This window comes from Balaenoptera acutorostrata, chromosome 3, assembly GCF_949987535.1.
Source record: "Balaenoptera acutorostrata chromosome 3, mBalAcu1.1, whole genome shotgun sequence".
NCBI classification, from domain to species: domain Eukaryota; kingdom Metazoa; phylum Chordata; class Mammalia; order Artiodactyla; family Balaenopteridae; genus Balaenoptera; species Balaenoptera acutorostrata.
The window spans coordinates 180,530,074-180,544,681 of record NC_080066.1 but is presented as its reverse complement, the minus strand read 5'-3'; the positions used below and the strand labels follow the sequence as shown (position 1 = coordinate 180,544,681).

At 45.5% G+C, this 14,608-nt stretch overlaps 1 protein-coding gene across 15 annotated transcripts in view; it reads right to left on the bottom strand.

Moving 5' to 3' along the window:
- The window catches only part of WDR20 (WD repeat domain 20), a 62,301-nt gene extending 61,138 nt beyond the window's left edge, over positions 1–1,163 (bottom strand). For 11 of the 15 annotated variants that reach the window (XM_057543599.1, XM_057543597.1, XM_057543598.1 and 8 more), the window contains exon 1: positions 877–1,149. In XM_057543599.1, coding sequence (XP_057399582.1) covers positions 877–1,125 — 249 coding nt within the window. In that variant the 5' untranslated portion in view covers positions 1,126–1,149. Of the gene's footprint in view, positions 1–876 lie in introns of all 15 variants that reach the window. The other 4 variants (XM_057543589.1, XM_057543590.1, XM_007178839.2 and 1 more) reach the window with 3 other exon arrangements.
- Positions 1,164–14,608: the final 13,445 nt, after the last annotated feature.

The following is a 14,608-nucleotide window of genomic DNA, read 5'->3' as shown; positions in this document are numbered from 1 at the left end:
TGCTTGACAGCATTACTGTTAAATCGCCCGCCAAGAATAATGGTTCTTGTGATGTAGCTTTTGAGGCATATCCCTCCCTGTTTCGGACACAGTCTGACTTGTTGGACAAGACTGATCTGGGCACGCTCACACACAACCCCTATGAACCAGCCCAGTCCACTGGAAACATCTTCTGGACCTCTTAACCGTAGTAGTACTCAGCCCTTCCCATACCTATAAGGGACAGGAGGACCCTCTTTAACATTCTCTCAGGAGAAGGTTCCCTTCGAGGAGGCAGTGACAGCCGTCCTCCCTCGGATGTTTTTGGAAACAAAGTGTTAACACCAGAAGGAGAGGCTCCTAGGAAGTGTCAGTGTGGCAGCAGGTGGAGTAGCCCTTCGTGCCGAGCAGGTCCTTTCTGACCTAGTCTCAAGTCCTCCGCTTCCCAGCCCCGGTTCCGCCTTACAGATCTTCCCAAGCCGCCCCGCGCCCCTGGTCTCTAACCCAGAGCGAGACTCTCCACCCTCCTGGAAGGCGAGGCGGCCTCAGCAGACCAGACGGCCACCCCACCTCTTCCGGGGACTCGCAGGCCCGCTCCCGGGCCGTGTCAGAGCCTGACGGACCCGCAGGGGCGGCAGCCGGCCCTTTCTGGGGCCTCCCAGCCGGAGCCCCGCACCCCGCGGTCCCGTTCCACCGCCCCCCCCCCGAAACACCACCGCCACCATCCTCCTCACTCCCGAATCCCCCTTCCTCAGGAGCACTCCAGTAGAGTTACCGGCCCACTCAAAAGTAAGAGCGACGGCCAGCCTATCGGTCACCCTGGCCCCCGCTGTCACCGCCCTGCTCCTGGCCTCTGCCCACGCCGCTGGCGAGCCCCGGTGACGCCCGGGTCGGTACCTTGCGGACCCCCTTGTAGATATAGAAGTAGAGCTCCCGGCCCACATTGAAGCAGAGGCGGTCGCCGTTGCCAGACTGGTCGTTGAGGTTTACGAAGGAGACGCGGACAGGGTTGGATCCCTGCGAGTTGAAGGGCACCCGGTTGGGCCGGCTGTACTCCGAGTGCGGCAGCAGCTTGTACAGACCTTCCCGGGTGGTGAATTGGGTCTTAATCTCGTTCATCTCCTTCCCTCCTCCCTCCGTCGCCATCTTGGAAAGCAGCGTTCATCCTGCCCTAAGTGCCCGGATCACGCCCACCGCGCAGGCGCCGTCCTGGGCTCTCGCCCTCCCCCCGCCCCTTCCTCCTGGCCCCTCCCACCCGCGAGCCGGCCCCGAGGAGGCCGGCGAGGAGAAGGGGCGGGCTTGTTTACGGCCCGACTGCGCAGGCGTGCTCACCTGGCGCGCTCCACGCTGCAGGGCGTCCGCAGGCTCCTCCCGCGGCGGGGCCTCCGGGCCACCCCGTTGTGGCGCAGGTGTTGCTGTCCGGGGTCCGAGGGCGGCCTAGCGGTGCCGCCTACTCCGCCGCCCCGGCCGGGCTGAGCCGGCAAGGGGAAGCCGCGGCGGTGCTGCGGTCGGCGCCGCTGAAGGGAGCTCGCGGCGGCCTCCTCGGCTGCCTCGGGCCCTGTCCTGAGAGGTCCCGGACCCCGAGGAGCGGAGGAGAGAGCCGTCTGTGCCGCCGCAGATTCGGGGTCAGCACGTGGGGTGCCGTGAACCGAGCGCTCAAGCCCCAGTGTTCCACCCGCAGGAGGGTGCGGGGGAGCCCCGAGTCCGGGAGAGGGCCGGTCCCCCTGTTCTGGGGTCTCCCCTCGGCCACCCCGCACAGTCGTCTGGATGCCCGGGTCAGGAAACCCCTGTGCACCTCCCCGAGTCAGTTTCCGAGAAGGTACTGAAGGACCTCAGTTTTCCGCTTCACCATGTTTTGTTTTGGTTTTTTTTTAAGGTGGGGTGGAGGGGAGAGGAGCGTATAGATACACAGCATCTGTGTTTGCAAGTCAAATATCTGAATACCTATCTGAAGTGGGCGTTCGCTAATTTTAAGGAAAGCAGGTTGTGTTGGCGCTTCTGTTTCTTAAATTTGTCTCCACCAGGTGTTTAGAGAAGGGAGGGTCGGGTCAGGTCGGGAAATGGCTTTGGGAACCAGAGGCTGAATCTAAGCATGATTCACTTCTCTTGCTCAACATTTTATGAAGAGCTCTTAGTAAAGTTGGAGGCTGTTGATTTTTTTTTTTTTTTTAAGGCTCAAGTGGAATCTGCAGAATTGTTCACTAGGCATAGCTGTGTGGATATACTGTACTAGGTCTAGATTGTAAGGCAGAAAAACAAATTGTAAGGCCGGCACACGTGTTGCAGATTAAACAATCACCGTTTTGTAGCTGGGTTTCTTGGCATGTTGCAGTAGAATACGAAAGTTTCTAAAGTGACAGAAACATCCTGATAGAATTTCAGGTAGGGGTGGTGGGGAGCCAACATCTGTTACACCAAGAATGATTTATCCCTTTAAGTACAAATCATAGCTGGAGTGTCACAAAAGAAGTAGAGGGCGGTAGGTTCTAAAGAGGAGTCTGAATCCTAAACATCTTACATACATAAGCAGGTAATGACAGTGGAAACTGTGCCAATGATGTAATAATGCATTTGACAGTAACATCCTGTATCCTTTGTACATGCTGGCAAAAAAGCACTGGAGTAAATCCTACTTAAAGAATAGATACCTATGGGCTTCCCTGGTGGCGCAGTTGTTAAGAATCCGTCTGCCAATGCAGGGGATACGAGTTCGAGCCCTGCTCTGGGAAGATCCCACATGCCGCAGAGCAACTAAGCCCGTGCACCACAACTACTGAGCCCACGTGCCACAACTACTGAGCCCGCGTGCCTGGAGCCCGTGCTCCGCAACAAGGAAACCACCACAATGACCAGCCTGCACACCGCAACGAAGAGGAGCCCCGCTCGCAACTAGAGAAAGCCTGCGCGCATCAACGAAGACCCAATGCAGCCAAAATTAATACATAAATAAATTTTAAAAAAAGAATAGATACCTAAAACACCTAAAATTTTGTGTTACAATTGTTTTGATGTTATCTGTCTTCTGCTAAAGGTTAAAAAGATATCAGAAGCCTTTTAACATGGCCAGGATGTATTCTGCGGTCCCATGGATTTATTCCAATTTCCTATAACCATGTTATTTTACATTGAAAATGTGTATACTCTCCTCGAGGGATAGTGACATCCTGAATCATCTAAAAATAAGTCAGCTGTGTTCCCTAGTTATCAAGGGGAAAAAAGCGTAATACATTTTGGAGGGAAAAAAAATAACTCAGCAAGCAAAAATTAAAACATAAAAATTATATTAGCAGCCCTCAAATTAACTACCAACTTTCAATTACCCATAATACCTGTATACCTTAGTCTTCTATTAAGGTTTTATTCTACATAAATTTAACATTTTATTGAGATCACAGTAATAGGCTGTTCACTTTGTCCCATCCAAAGCCTTTGAATAATCTCTATTCTTAATACTTTTTCTCTTGTCATTTTTCCCCCCACACTCATAGATTCAATAAATAACACCAAATTTATATAACTGGGCCTGACCTAAAGTTATTTCTGATTTTCAGTTTCAAACCAGGCATTTCTACATGATTCGTGCCTTAAATTCATCCGCCTCTAAACCTTATCAGTTCCCTTTCCACATCTTCAAAGTTGAATCATTATAGCTTCATGAGTATTTCCTTAATTTCACTTTTTTCTCTCAACTTTCGTCCTATAAACAACTACCAAATTAATTTTCTTAAAACAATGCTTTAGACGTTACATTCTTTTTTCCAAACACTCTCAAAGACTTTGAATATCCATGTTATTTAAGTCATACACCAAACAAGTCTCAGCCTGTCCTTACATTTTGCATGAATCCTCCATTCCAGTCAGACTGTTCTGCCATCACCCTTAGCCCTTTCTCTTGCTTGGAAAGACCTTCCTCTTGTTTCCTCTTCATAGCCTATTCTTTAAGAACTAGTTTGAGTCCCATCTTCACCAAGCCTTTCCCAAGCCCTGGGTGATAAAACAATCCTTGAGGGCTTCCTTGGTGGCGCAGTGGTTGAGAATCTGCCTGCTAATGCAGGGGACACGGGTTCGAGCCCTGGTCTGGGAAGATCCCACATGCCGCGGAGCAACTAGGCCCGTGAGCCACAATTACTGAGCCTGCGCGTCTGGAGCCTGTGCTCCGCAACAAGAGAGGCCGCGATAGTGAGAGGCCCGCGCACCGCGATGAAGAGTGGCCCCCGCTTGCCGCAACTGGAGAAAGCCCTAGCACAGAAACGAAGACCCAACATAGCAATCAATCAGCTAATCAATAAATAAATCTTTAAAAAAAAAAAAAAAAAAAAAAAAAAAAACAATCCTTGAAACCAAGGATTCTCCATTCAGGATTCATAGCTGGCATCAGGGAGTGTTTGAACATCTTGTAATAGTATTCAAAATTTTGTGTACATGTTCATTATATCATCGGAGTCTATAGCTTTCATCAGATTTTCAAAGAGGTGTGACCACCTTCCCCCCAAATTTAAAAATTACCACTCTAAACTTCTTTGGCACTTCTCTGAGCTTTCATTTGTCCTGTGTACTATACTAAAATGTTATCTTCTTTTGGTATTTATCAGCATATGCTAATTGTATTGATGTTTATCTTTTAGGATGCACTGCTGCCTTTCAGTAAGATTGTTACGCACACTCCAACATATGAGAGACCTTGTTAAAATTCTTTGTCTCCTCAAATATGTATTTGAGCACCCACATATGCCACTCTGTTGTAGCCTTTGGGATACATCAGAAAACATAAATCCCTCACTCATGGAGTTTATATTCTTGTAAGGAGAAGACAGAAGATAAACAATCAACATGAATAAGTAAATCATGCCATGATTGTGCTAGGAAAAAGAAGTAGAGCGAGATAAGGGGGGTTGGGAGTGTGCTGAGTAGCTCGTGGTTTAAAATGTGGTGGCCAAGATAAGTCTCCTTGAGAGGTGACATTTCAGCAAAGACTTGAAAGGGGTGATGGAGTGGACCATGGGAAGATCTGGGGAAAGAGCTGACCAAGCAGAGGAAAAAGCCCCCCAGGGCCCCCAAGGCAGGAGTGTGCATAGCATGTTAAGGAATAGTGAGACAGCCAGTGTGGCTGGAGCAGAGTGAGCGGGGAAGCCATTGCAGGGTTTAAGAATCCATTTGTGGACTTCCCTGGTGGCGCAGTGGTTAAGAATCCCCCTGCCAATCCAGGGAATACGGGTTCGAGCCCTGATCCGGGAAGATCCCACATGCCACGGAGCAACTAAGTCCGTGTGCCACAGCTACTGAGCCCGCGTGCCACAACTGCTGAGGCCCGCGCACCTAGAACCCGTGCTCCACAGCAAGAGAAGCCACAGCGATGAGAAGCCCGCGCACCGCAATGAACAGTAGCCCCCGCTCGCCGCAAATAGAGAAAGCCCGCGCGCAGCAACGAAGACCCAACACAGCCAAAAATTAAAAAAAATTTTAAAAAAAAGAATCCATTTGTTTGCTGGCTTGAGTGTAGACTAAAGGAGACAAGAGTGGACGGGGAGTCCACTTCAGAGGTTAGCGGTGTTCATCCAGGCCAAGGGCGATGGAGGGTTGCTCAGGGAGTGGTAGCAGTTGAGGTTAAGAAAGTGTAAAGAAGGAATTCCCTGGCTGTCCAGTGGTTAGGACTCCAAGCTTCACTGCCGGGTTCGATCCCTGGTCGGGGAACTAAAATCCCACAAGCCACACAGTGCAGGCCCCCCGCCCCCAGAAAAAGGGCTAGAGAATCGTAGTTGTTTTCTGAAGGTAAAGCCAAAGCCAGTGGAATTTCCCAGCAGACCTCGTGGGAGAAATGGGGGAGTCAAGAATGACTCTGCAATACGCATAAGCAGCTGGAGGATGGGAGTGCCATGAACTGAGATGAAAAGGCTGGAGAAGAGCAGGTCTTGAAAGGAGGACCAGGAGTTCAGTTTTGAGCATGTTGGGTGTGGGGTGTCTATTACGCATTTACAGGAAATGTCCGGGAGGCAGTTGAATAATCAGGTCTGGAGAGAAGTCTGGCCCACCAGCATGTATTTGGCAGTCCTTAGCTGATGGTCTCTAAAGCCTGGATCCGGTCACCAAGGGAGCGAGTGGGAACAGTGGGACAATCCAGGAGGTGGAGGAGAAGAGGAGGAATATTTGTTGATGAAAAAATACCATTTTTTTACCAGCTTAGTACATATGGAATATTCATTTAGTACATACGGAATATTCATTTAGTACATATGGAATACCATCTTAGTACGTATGGAATATTCACTTTAGACCAAACTTACTGTTTTTCTGATTCAGAGATTAATTCATTACAATGCTGAAAACCTTTTTTTGTTTTTAGCCTTGAAGAGAAATAATGTTTGCCACAGTGATCTTATAAAGATAAATGGGCATAGACGCGTGTCTTTAGGAACCACATTCGACCTCTTTACTGATTCACTATGTACAGTAACCAATCTCCCAGATTTATCTTGTTGGATGAGTTTATTCTATTAGTACATCATGGCTTGGTGCTTCCTTATAACACCGTTGTGAGACTTGAAAACAAATTTGGAAAACATCGCATAACATAGTGTCCTTAATAGAGCACTCCAGGGCTTCCCTGGTGGCGCAGTGGTTAAGAATCTGCCTGCCAATGCAGGGGACACAGGTTCGAGCCCTGGGCCGGGAAGACCCCAGATGCCGCGGAGCAAATAAGCCCGTGCGTCACAACTACTGAGCCTGCACTCTAGAGCCCGCGAGCCACAACTACTGAGCCCACGTGCCACAACTACTGAAGCCCATGGTGCCTAGAGCCCGTGCTCCGCAACAAGAGAAGCCAACACAATGAGAAGCCCGCGCACCGCAACAAAAGAGTAGCCCCCGCTCACCACAACTAGAGAAAGCCCGCGCACAGCAACAAAGACCCAACGCAGCCAAAAATAAATAAAATTAATTAATTTAAAAAAAAATTAAAAAAAAAAAAATAGAGCGCTCCAGCTTTCTGCTTCAGATTTGCAGAATGGTTAAACTGACACACCACTGGGATTGTTCAGTTATGATATGTACAAATTGATCTTGTATAAAGCATCTTATTCTTTCTTAAATAATCATTATTAAGTGGATGCAATACTTAATATTTCACACGTCTAGCAATAAAAGTGCTTTTTAAAGAGCTCTTTTAGGGTTTTCCGATACAACTCGTTTGGGGAGCGCCTACTATATGGGCATCATGCCGACTGCTCACACAGCCTCTGGTCTTCATGCACAAGCTGGTGAAGGAGGTACCCTTATCTTCTGTCCACACGTGAGAAAAGAGAGTGATGAAGTGACTTGTCCAAGTTACTACCCTAGAGTTAGCTATTAGCAGAAACAAAATTCGAATTCAGGTCTCAAAAGAGAAACTTCTTGGAGTAAAGTAACAAAATATACTCTGTTTTTAAAAATTAATTAATTAATTAATTAATTTGGCTGCATTGGGTCTTCGTTGCTGTGCGCGGGCATTCTCTAGTTGCAGCGAGCGGGGGCTACTCTTTGTTGCGGTGCGTGGGCTTCTCACTGCGGTGGCTTCTCTTGTTGCGGAGCACGGGCTGTAGGCGTGAGGGCTTCAGTAGTTGTGGCGTGAGGTCTCAGTAGTTGTGGCTCGTGGGCTCTAGAGCTCAGGCTCAGTAGTTGTGGTGCACGGGCTTAGCTGCTCCGCGGCATGTGGGATCTTCCCGGATCAGGGCTCAAACCTGTGTCCCCTGCATTGGCAGGCGGATTCTTAACCACTGTGCCACCAGGGAAGTCCCAATATGCTCATTTTTAAACTATACATTACTAAAAGGGGAAGAATAGCAATTCAGATGGAGCAAACATTTATTTTTAAATTAAAAAATTTTTTTGAAGTATAGTTGATTTACAATGTGTTAATTTCTGCTGTACAGCAAAGTGATTCAGTTATACATCTATGTGCATTCTTTTTTATATTCTTTCCCATTATGGTTTATCACAGGATATTGAATACAGTTCCCTGTGCTATATACAGTAGGACGTTGTTGTTTATCCCTTCTATATATAGTAGCTTACATCTGCTAACCCTAACCTCCCACTCCATCTCTCCCCCACCCCCCTCCCCCTTGGCAACCACAAGTCTGTTCTCTAGCAAACGTATTTTTTTTAATTCAAAGGTTTTTAAAAAAAAATTCAAAACTAGAAAACACAACCCAGAGAATGGGAGAAAATGTTTGCGAATCGTGTATCTGATAAGATACTTGTATGTAGAATGTATAGACAACTCCTACAACTTGAAAAACAACCTAGCTTTTAAACGGGCAAAGGACTTGAGTAAACATTTCTCCAAGAAGATATACAAATGGCCAGTAAGCGCATGAAAAGATGCTCAGCATCATTGTCATCAGAGAAATGCAAATCAAAACCACAGTGAGATCCCACTTCACACCCACTAGGGTGGCTATAATCAAAAAGACAGATACGGGCTTCCCTGGTGGCGCAGTGGTTGAGAATCTGCCTGCCAATGCAGGGGACACGGGTTCAAGCCCTGGTCTGGGAAGATCCCACATGCCACGGAGCAACTGGGCCCGTGAGCCACAATTACTGAGCCTGCGCGTCTGGAGCCTGTGCTCCGCAACAAGAGAGGCCGCGATAGTGAGAGGCCCGCGCACCGCGATGAAGAGTGGCCCCCGCTTGCTGCAGCTGGAGAGGGCCCTCGCACAGAAACAAAGACCCCACACAGCTAAAGATAAATAAATAAATAAATAAATAAATTTATTAAAAAAAAAAAAAAAGACAGATAATACCAAGTGATGAGTATGTGGGGAAATTCAAACCCTCATATCCTGCTGGTAGGAATGTAACACAGTGCAGCCACTTTGGAAAATAGTCTGGTATTCCTCAAAAGTTTAAACAGTTACCAATGACCTAGCAATTCCACTCTTAGGTATATTATACCCAAGAGAAGTAAAAACATGTCCACACAAAAACTTGTACACGGATGTTCATAGCAGCATTAGTCATAATAGCCAAAAAGTAGAAACAATCCAGATGTCCATTGACTGATAAATGAATAAACAAAATGTGGTCTATCCACACAGTCGAATATTATTCACCCATAAAAAAGGAATGAAGTACCAATGCATGCTACGACATGGATAAACCTTGAAAACATGCCGAGTGAAAGAAGGCTGACACCAAAGGCCGCATATCATGTGATTCCATTTATATGAAATGTCAGGAACAGGAAAATCTACAGAGACAGAAAATAGGTTAGTGGTTGCCTAGAGCTGGAAGGGTGAGGGGGAAGGAGGACTGACTGTTAATGGGTATGGGCTTTCTTTTTAAAGAGACAGAAATGTTCTAACATTGATTGCAATCGTTGCACAATTCTTTTTTTTTTAAATTTATTTGGCTGCATCGGGTCTTGGTTGCTGCACGTGGGATCTTCATTGCAGCGCGTGGCCTCTCTAGTTGTGACACACGGGCTCATTAGTTATGGCGCATGGACTTAGTTGCCCCAGGGCATGTGGGATCTTAGTTCCCCGACCAGGGATCAAACCTGCGTCCCCTGCATCGGAAGGTGGATTCTTAACCACAGGACCACCAGGGAAGTCCCATACAATTCTGAATATACTAAAAACCACTGAATTTTATACACTTTATTTACTTTATTTTTTTATTTTTGGCAGTGTTGGATCTTCATTGCTGTGCGCGGGCTTTCTCTAGTTGCAGCGAGTGGGGGCTACTCTTCGCTGTGGTGTGCAGGCTTCTCATTGCGGTGGCTTCTCTTGTTGCAGAGCATGGGCTCTAGGTGTGCAGGCTTCAGTAGTTGTGGCATGCAGGCTCAGTAGTTGTGGCTCACAGGCTTAGTTGTTCCGCGGCATGTGGGATCTTCCCGGACCAGGGCTCGAACCCGTGTCCCCTGCATTGGCAGGCAGATTCTTAACCACTGCACCACCAGGGAAGTCCCTATACACTTTAAATGAGTGAGTTGTATGTGCTATTAAATCAAAACTAGAGCAAACTACACAGGGACCAGTTTATTTTTCGAACAGCCACTAAATTATTAGGAATAAGTACGTATTGGGTTGTTTGGACTCACCTAATAAACAATAAACAGAACTGTTAGGTGTTCTTTTGGTCTAGGGGTGACGTGAAGAAATTACTGAGACGCTAAAGACTCTGAGAAACAAGAAAGTTTGGGAATCTGCCATGAGGCATGAACCTCCCTCAATTTCCAAGTTGTACCTGCATTTTTTTTTTTTTTTTTGGCTGTATTGGGTCTTCGTTTCTGTGCGAGGGCTTTCTCTAGTTGTGGCGAGCGGGGGCCACTCTTCATTGCGGTGCGCGGGCCTCTCACTATCGCGGCCTCTCTTGTTGCGGAGCACAGGCTCCAGACGCGCAAGCTCAGTAGTTGTGGCTCACGGGCCTAGTTGCTCCGCGGCATGTGGGATCTTCCCGGACCAGGGCTCGAACCCGTGCCCCCTGCATTAGCAGGCAGATTCTCAACCACTGCGCCACCAGGGAAGCCCCCTGTACCTGCATTTTTATCTCTCTCTGAACCCATTCTTACTCTTTTCTTCCAGAATCAAAGGAAGAGGCATCTCTTCTTTTCAAAACAAATTTCCCCACCATGCTCTGGTAGTGAGTCCCTCTTGTGTGCTCCAGGGCGGCATGCTTCAGCGGTGATGTTCCCTGTCTCCTAGGCAAATTCCCACACTGCTGCTCGACTGCTTCCTTCCATGCAGTGCGAATGTGCTGAGCAAGGAATACTAGTCAACAGAAGTGCTCTTTTTCTCCACTTAAAAACAAAACACCTCTATCTATTGCCCAGTCTCTCCACTCCCAGCCTTAAAAGACTCACAGCTGTCTCCCCCACCTCATATAAATACAATTCCATGTGTGCTGTTTTAATTGTCTTAGACTCTAGAGATAAGACAGAAATGTGGGCTCCAAACCATAGTAATGAAGGAAAAAATAGAGGAAGAGAATGAGAGAATCAGTTATCACAAGGCTGTGACATTCTGTCTGTCACTCACAGGCACAGAACCAGTAGAATTATTTCTGAGAGTATTCTTAGAACTGCACCCAAATTAGGACATCGCTTTTCGTGGCTAGAACTTGTGCTAGCTTTGTTTTTCATTGTGAACCTCCTCCAGTTACAGATTCAATGACAGCCTGTCCAAGCAGCCCAATGAACTTTGTGGGTTTTATCTCTTTAGAGATTAGAGCAAGGACCTTCAAGCTTAGTAGCCTCAGTAACAATTTCTAACTTTCTGAGAACCTTAAACAGGAAAGAGAGAGAAGGAGGTTGAAAAAAAAAAAGAGTTGGTATGCTGTATGTAAAGAAAAAATTTACATGCTGCTTATACATGATTAGAAGAACTTCTCAGCTACTCTCTGGGGTAACATTACTGGGTTGTTGAGAAGCAGCCAGTAAAGTTGAGTGATTTCTAGCCATAGGCTTCTGTAGAGTAGTGGTTGGGGGCCTGTGATAGGAAGTAAGATGCATTTGTTAAGCTAAAAATCTGTTTCGGGGCTTACCCTGGTGATGCAGTGGTTAAGAATCTGCCTGCCAATGCAGGGGACACCAGTTCGAGCCCTGCTCCGGGAAGATCCCACATGCTGCAGAGCAACTAAGCCCATGCGCCACAACTACTGAGCCTGTGCTCTAGAGCCCGCAAGCCACAGCTACTGAGCCCGCATGCTACAACTACTGAGCCCACTTTGCCACATCTACTGAAGCCCGCATGCCTAGAGCCCGTGCTTCGCAACAAGAGAAGCCACCGCAATGAGAAGCCTGTGCACCACAATGAAGAGTAGCCCCCGCTCCCGCAACTAGAGAAAGCCCGCATGAAGCAACGCAGACCCAACGCAGCCAAAAAAAAAAAAAAAAAAAGACATATAATAAAGTTGGCAGGGTTAATTTAATAAAAGGTGCTGGAACAACCAACTAGCCATTTATAATAAATATGGATTCCTAATTCCTTCCTCAATCCAAAATAAGCTCCAGATGGATCAAAGATTTAAATATAAAAATTAACCATGAGTCCGAAAAGAAACTACTTCAATAAATATATTGGTAATCTTGAAATAGGGAAGTCTTGTCTAAACATAACCCAAACCTCACAAGTCTTAGTCTATTTTTATTCTATATTTTGCATGGTGCAAAACACCACTTAAAAAGATAACAAACTTGGGAAAAATATTTGTAACACATATGGCAAGGGGATAATATCCCTAAGAATAAAAATGCTTCTTTAAGTCAATGAGAAAGGAAAAATAACACAGTTTAAAAAATAGGCAAAGGACATAAGTAAGCAGTTCACAAAAGTTGCATTTATCAGACTTTTTGTTTATGACTTCTGAGTTTCCTGTCATGCCTAGAAAGAACTTCCCTGTTCCAAGATGCTCAACTTTTCTAATAATGAAAGAAATGCAAATTAAAACAAAAATTTTTTTACTGTCACATTGGAAAATGTAAATTATCAATAAAAACTTGATAATAGTGTTGCCACAGTTTTTTGTGTTGGCAAAAGTATTAAGAAACAGGCACTTTTAGTCCCCGTTGGTAGGAATGTAGATTGCTATTATTTGGAGGACAATTTGATAATCACTATCAAAATATCTGTTGTAGTTATGTGATTTGACCCGACAACTCCAATTTTAGGAATTTACCTGCACAAATGTACAAAGTTTATATTAGGATTTTCACTGAAGCATTGTTCTTAATAGTGAAAAATTGGAAATTCCCTAAATAGCCATCAGTAAGGAATTAGATAAATAAAATATGGGAATGCCATACATTGCAGCTGTTAAAAAACAAATATGTAGGACTTCCCTGATGGCGCAGTGGTTAAGAATCCGCCTGCCAATTCAGGGGACACGGGTTTGAGCCCTGGTCCGGGAAGATCCCACGTGCTGCAGAGCAACTAAGCCCTTGCACCACAACTACTGAGCCCACGTGCCACAACTACTGAAGCCCGTGCGCCTAGAGCCTGTGCTCCGCAACAAGAGAAGCCACCACAATGAGAAGCCAGCGCACTGCAACAAAGAGTAGCCCCACTCGCCGCAACTAGAGGAAGCCCAACGCAGCCAAAAATAAATAAGATAAATAAATGTATAAAAAAAAAAAGAGGAAAACATTTCGATGCTGCTATGGGTGGACTCGTGTCTCCCCTAAAGAGATGTTAAAGTTCTAGCCCTCGGTGCTTGTGGATGTGATCTTTCTTGGAAATACAGCCTTTCCAAATGTACTTAAATTAAGATGTCACTGTTAGGGTGGGCCCAGATCCAAAATGACTGCTGTCCTCATGAGAAGAAGAGACAGAGACTCACGGGGGGGAGAACACCGCGTGAGACAGGCAGTGAGCAAAGTGCCACAGCTGCAATTCAAGGAACGCCAGGATTGCCAGCAAACCCCAAAAGGTTGGAAGAGGCAGGAAGGATTCTCCCCTGCAAGTTTCAGAGAGAGCATGGCCCTGCCTATACCTTGATTTGAAACTTCTAGCTTCCACAACTGTGAGACAATAAATGGTTTAAGTCACCCAGTTTGTGGTACTTTGTTGCAGCAGCCCTAAGAGACGAATCAGGATATCTAAAAACAAGTGAATTTCAGATATGAAAAACTCACAAGTTAGGGAAAAAGGTAAAGTTATCATTATTTACAAATGATATTTGTTTGGAAAATGCAAGAAAATGAATGGAGAAACCATTACAAACAGTAAGCGATTTCAGTAAGGTAGCTAGGTACAAAATTACTGTACAGAAGTCATTATGTACACAAGCCATACCAGTTAGCAGAGATATAAATGGCTTTATTTACAATAGTTATGAATAAGATAAAACACCTAGAAATATACTTAATAAGAACTGCAAGATCTTTATGGTAGAAACTTTAAAACGCTACAAAGGACTCCAAAGCACAACTGAACAAGTGGAAAGGCACACAATGTTCTTGAACAGAAAGACTCGACATGATAAAGGTATTCGTTCTTCCTAAATTAATCTATAAACTTAATGTGATTCCAAAATTCCAAACTATATTTGGAAACTAGACAAGATGATTTCACCGTTCAAGTGGAAAAAGTAAAAAACCAAACAAGGAGACCCATGAAAGTTCTAAAAAGAAGAATAAATGGGGAATCATCCTTATCAAATATTAAAAGTTTGATAAAACTATAATAAATTAATGTAGCAAGGCACATGATCAATGGAACAGAACAAGAATTCCAGAGATAAATACACGAAAAAAATTTTTATTTTTTTAAAAAAATATTTAAAATCTGTAAGTAAAAGATGAATGTTTGATAAAGAGAATTAGGACAACTGGGTAGCCATCTGGGAGAAAAAAGTCCAAATGGATGAAAAATTAAAATATAAAAAAGAAAAAATAGGGACTTCCCTGGAGGTCCAGGGGCTAAGACTCCATGCTTCCAACGCAGGGGGTGCAGGTTCGATCCCTGGTTGGGGAACTGAGATCCCACATGCCGTGGGTGTGGCCAAAAGAAAGAAAAAATAATAGAAGCAATGAGGGGAGGCATTTTTAATAATCTCAGAAGTAGAAGATCTTTCTCAATATGACACAAGACTTGGAAGCCATAGAAGAAACTTGACCACATTAAAAAATGCTTTTCCCCCTCAATACAGTTGACCC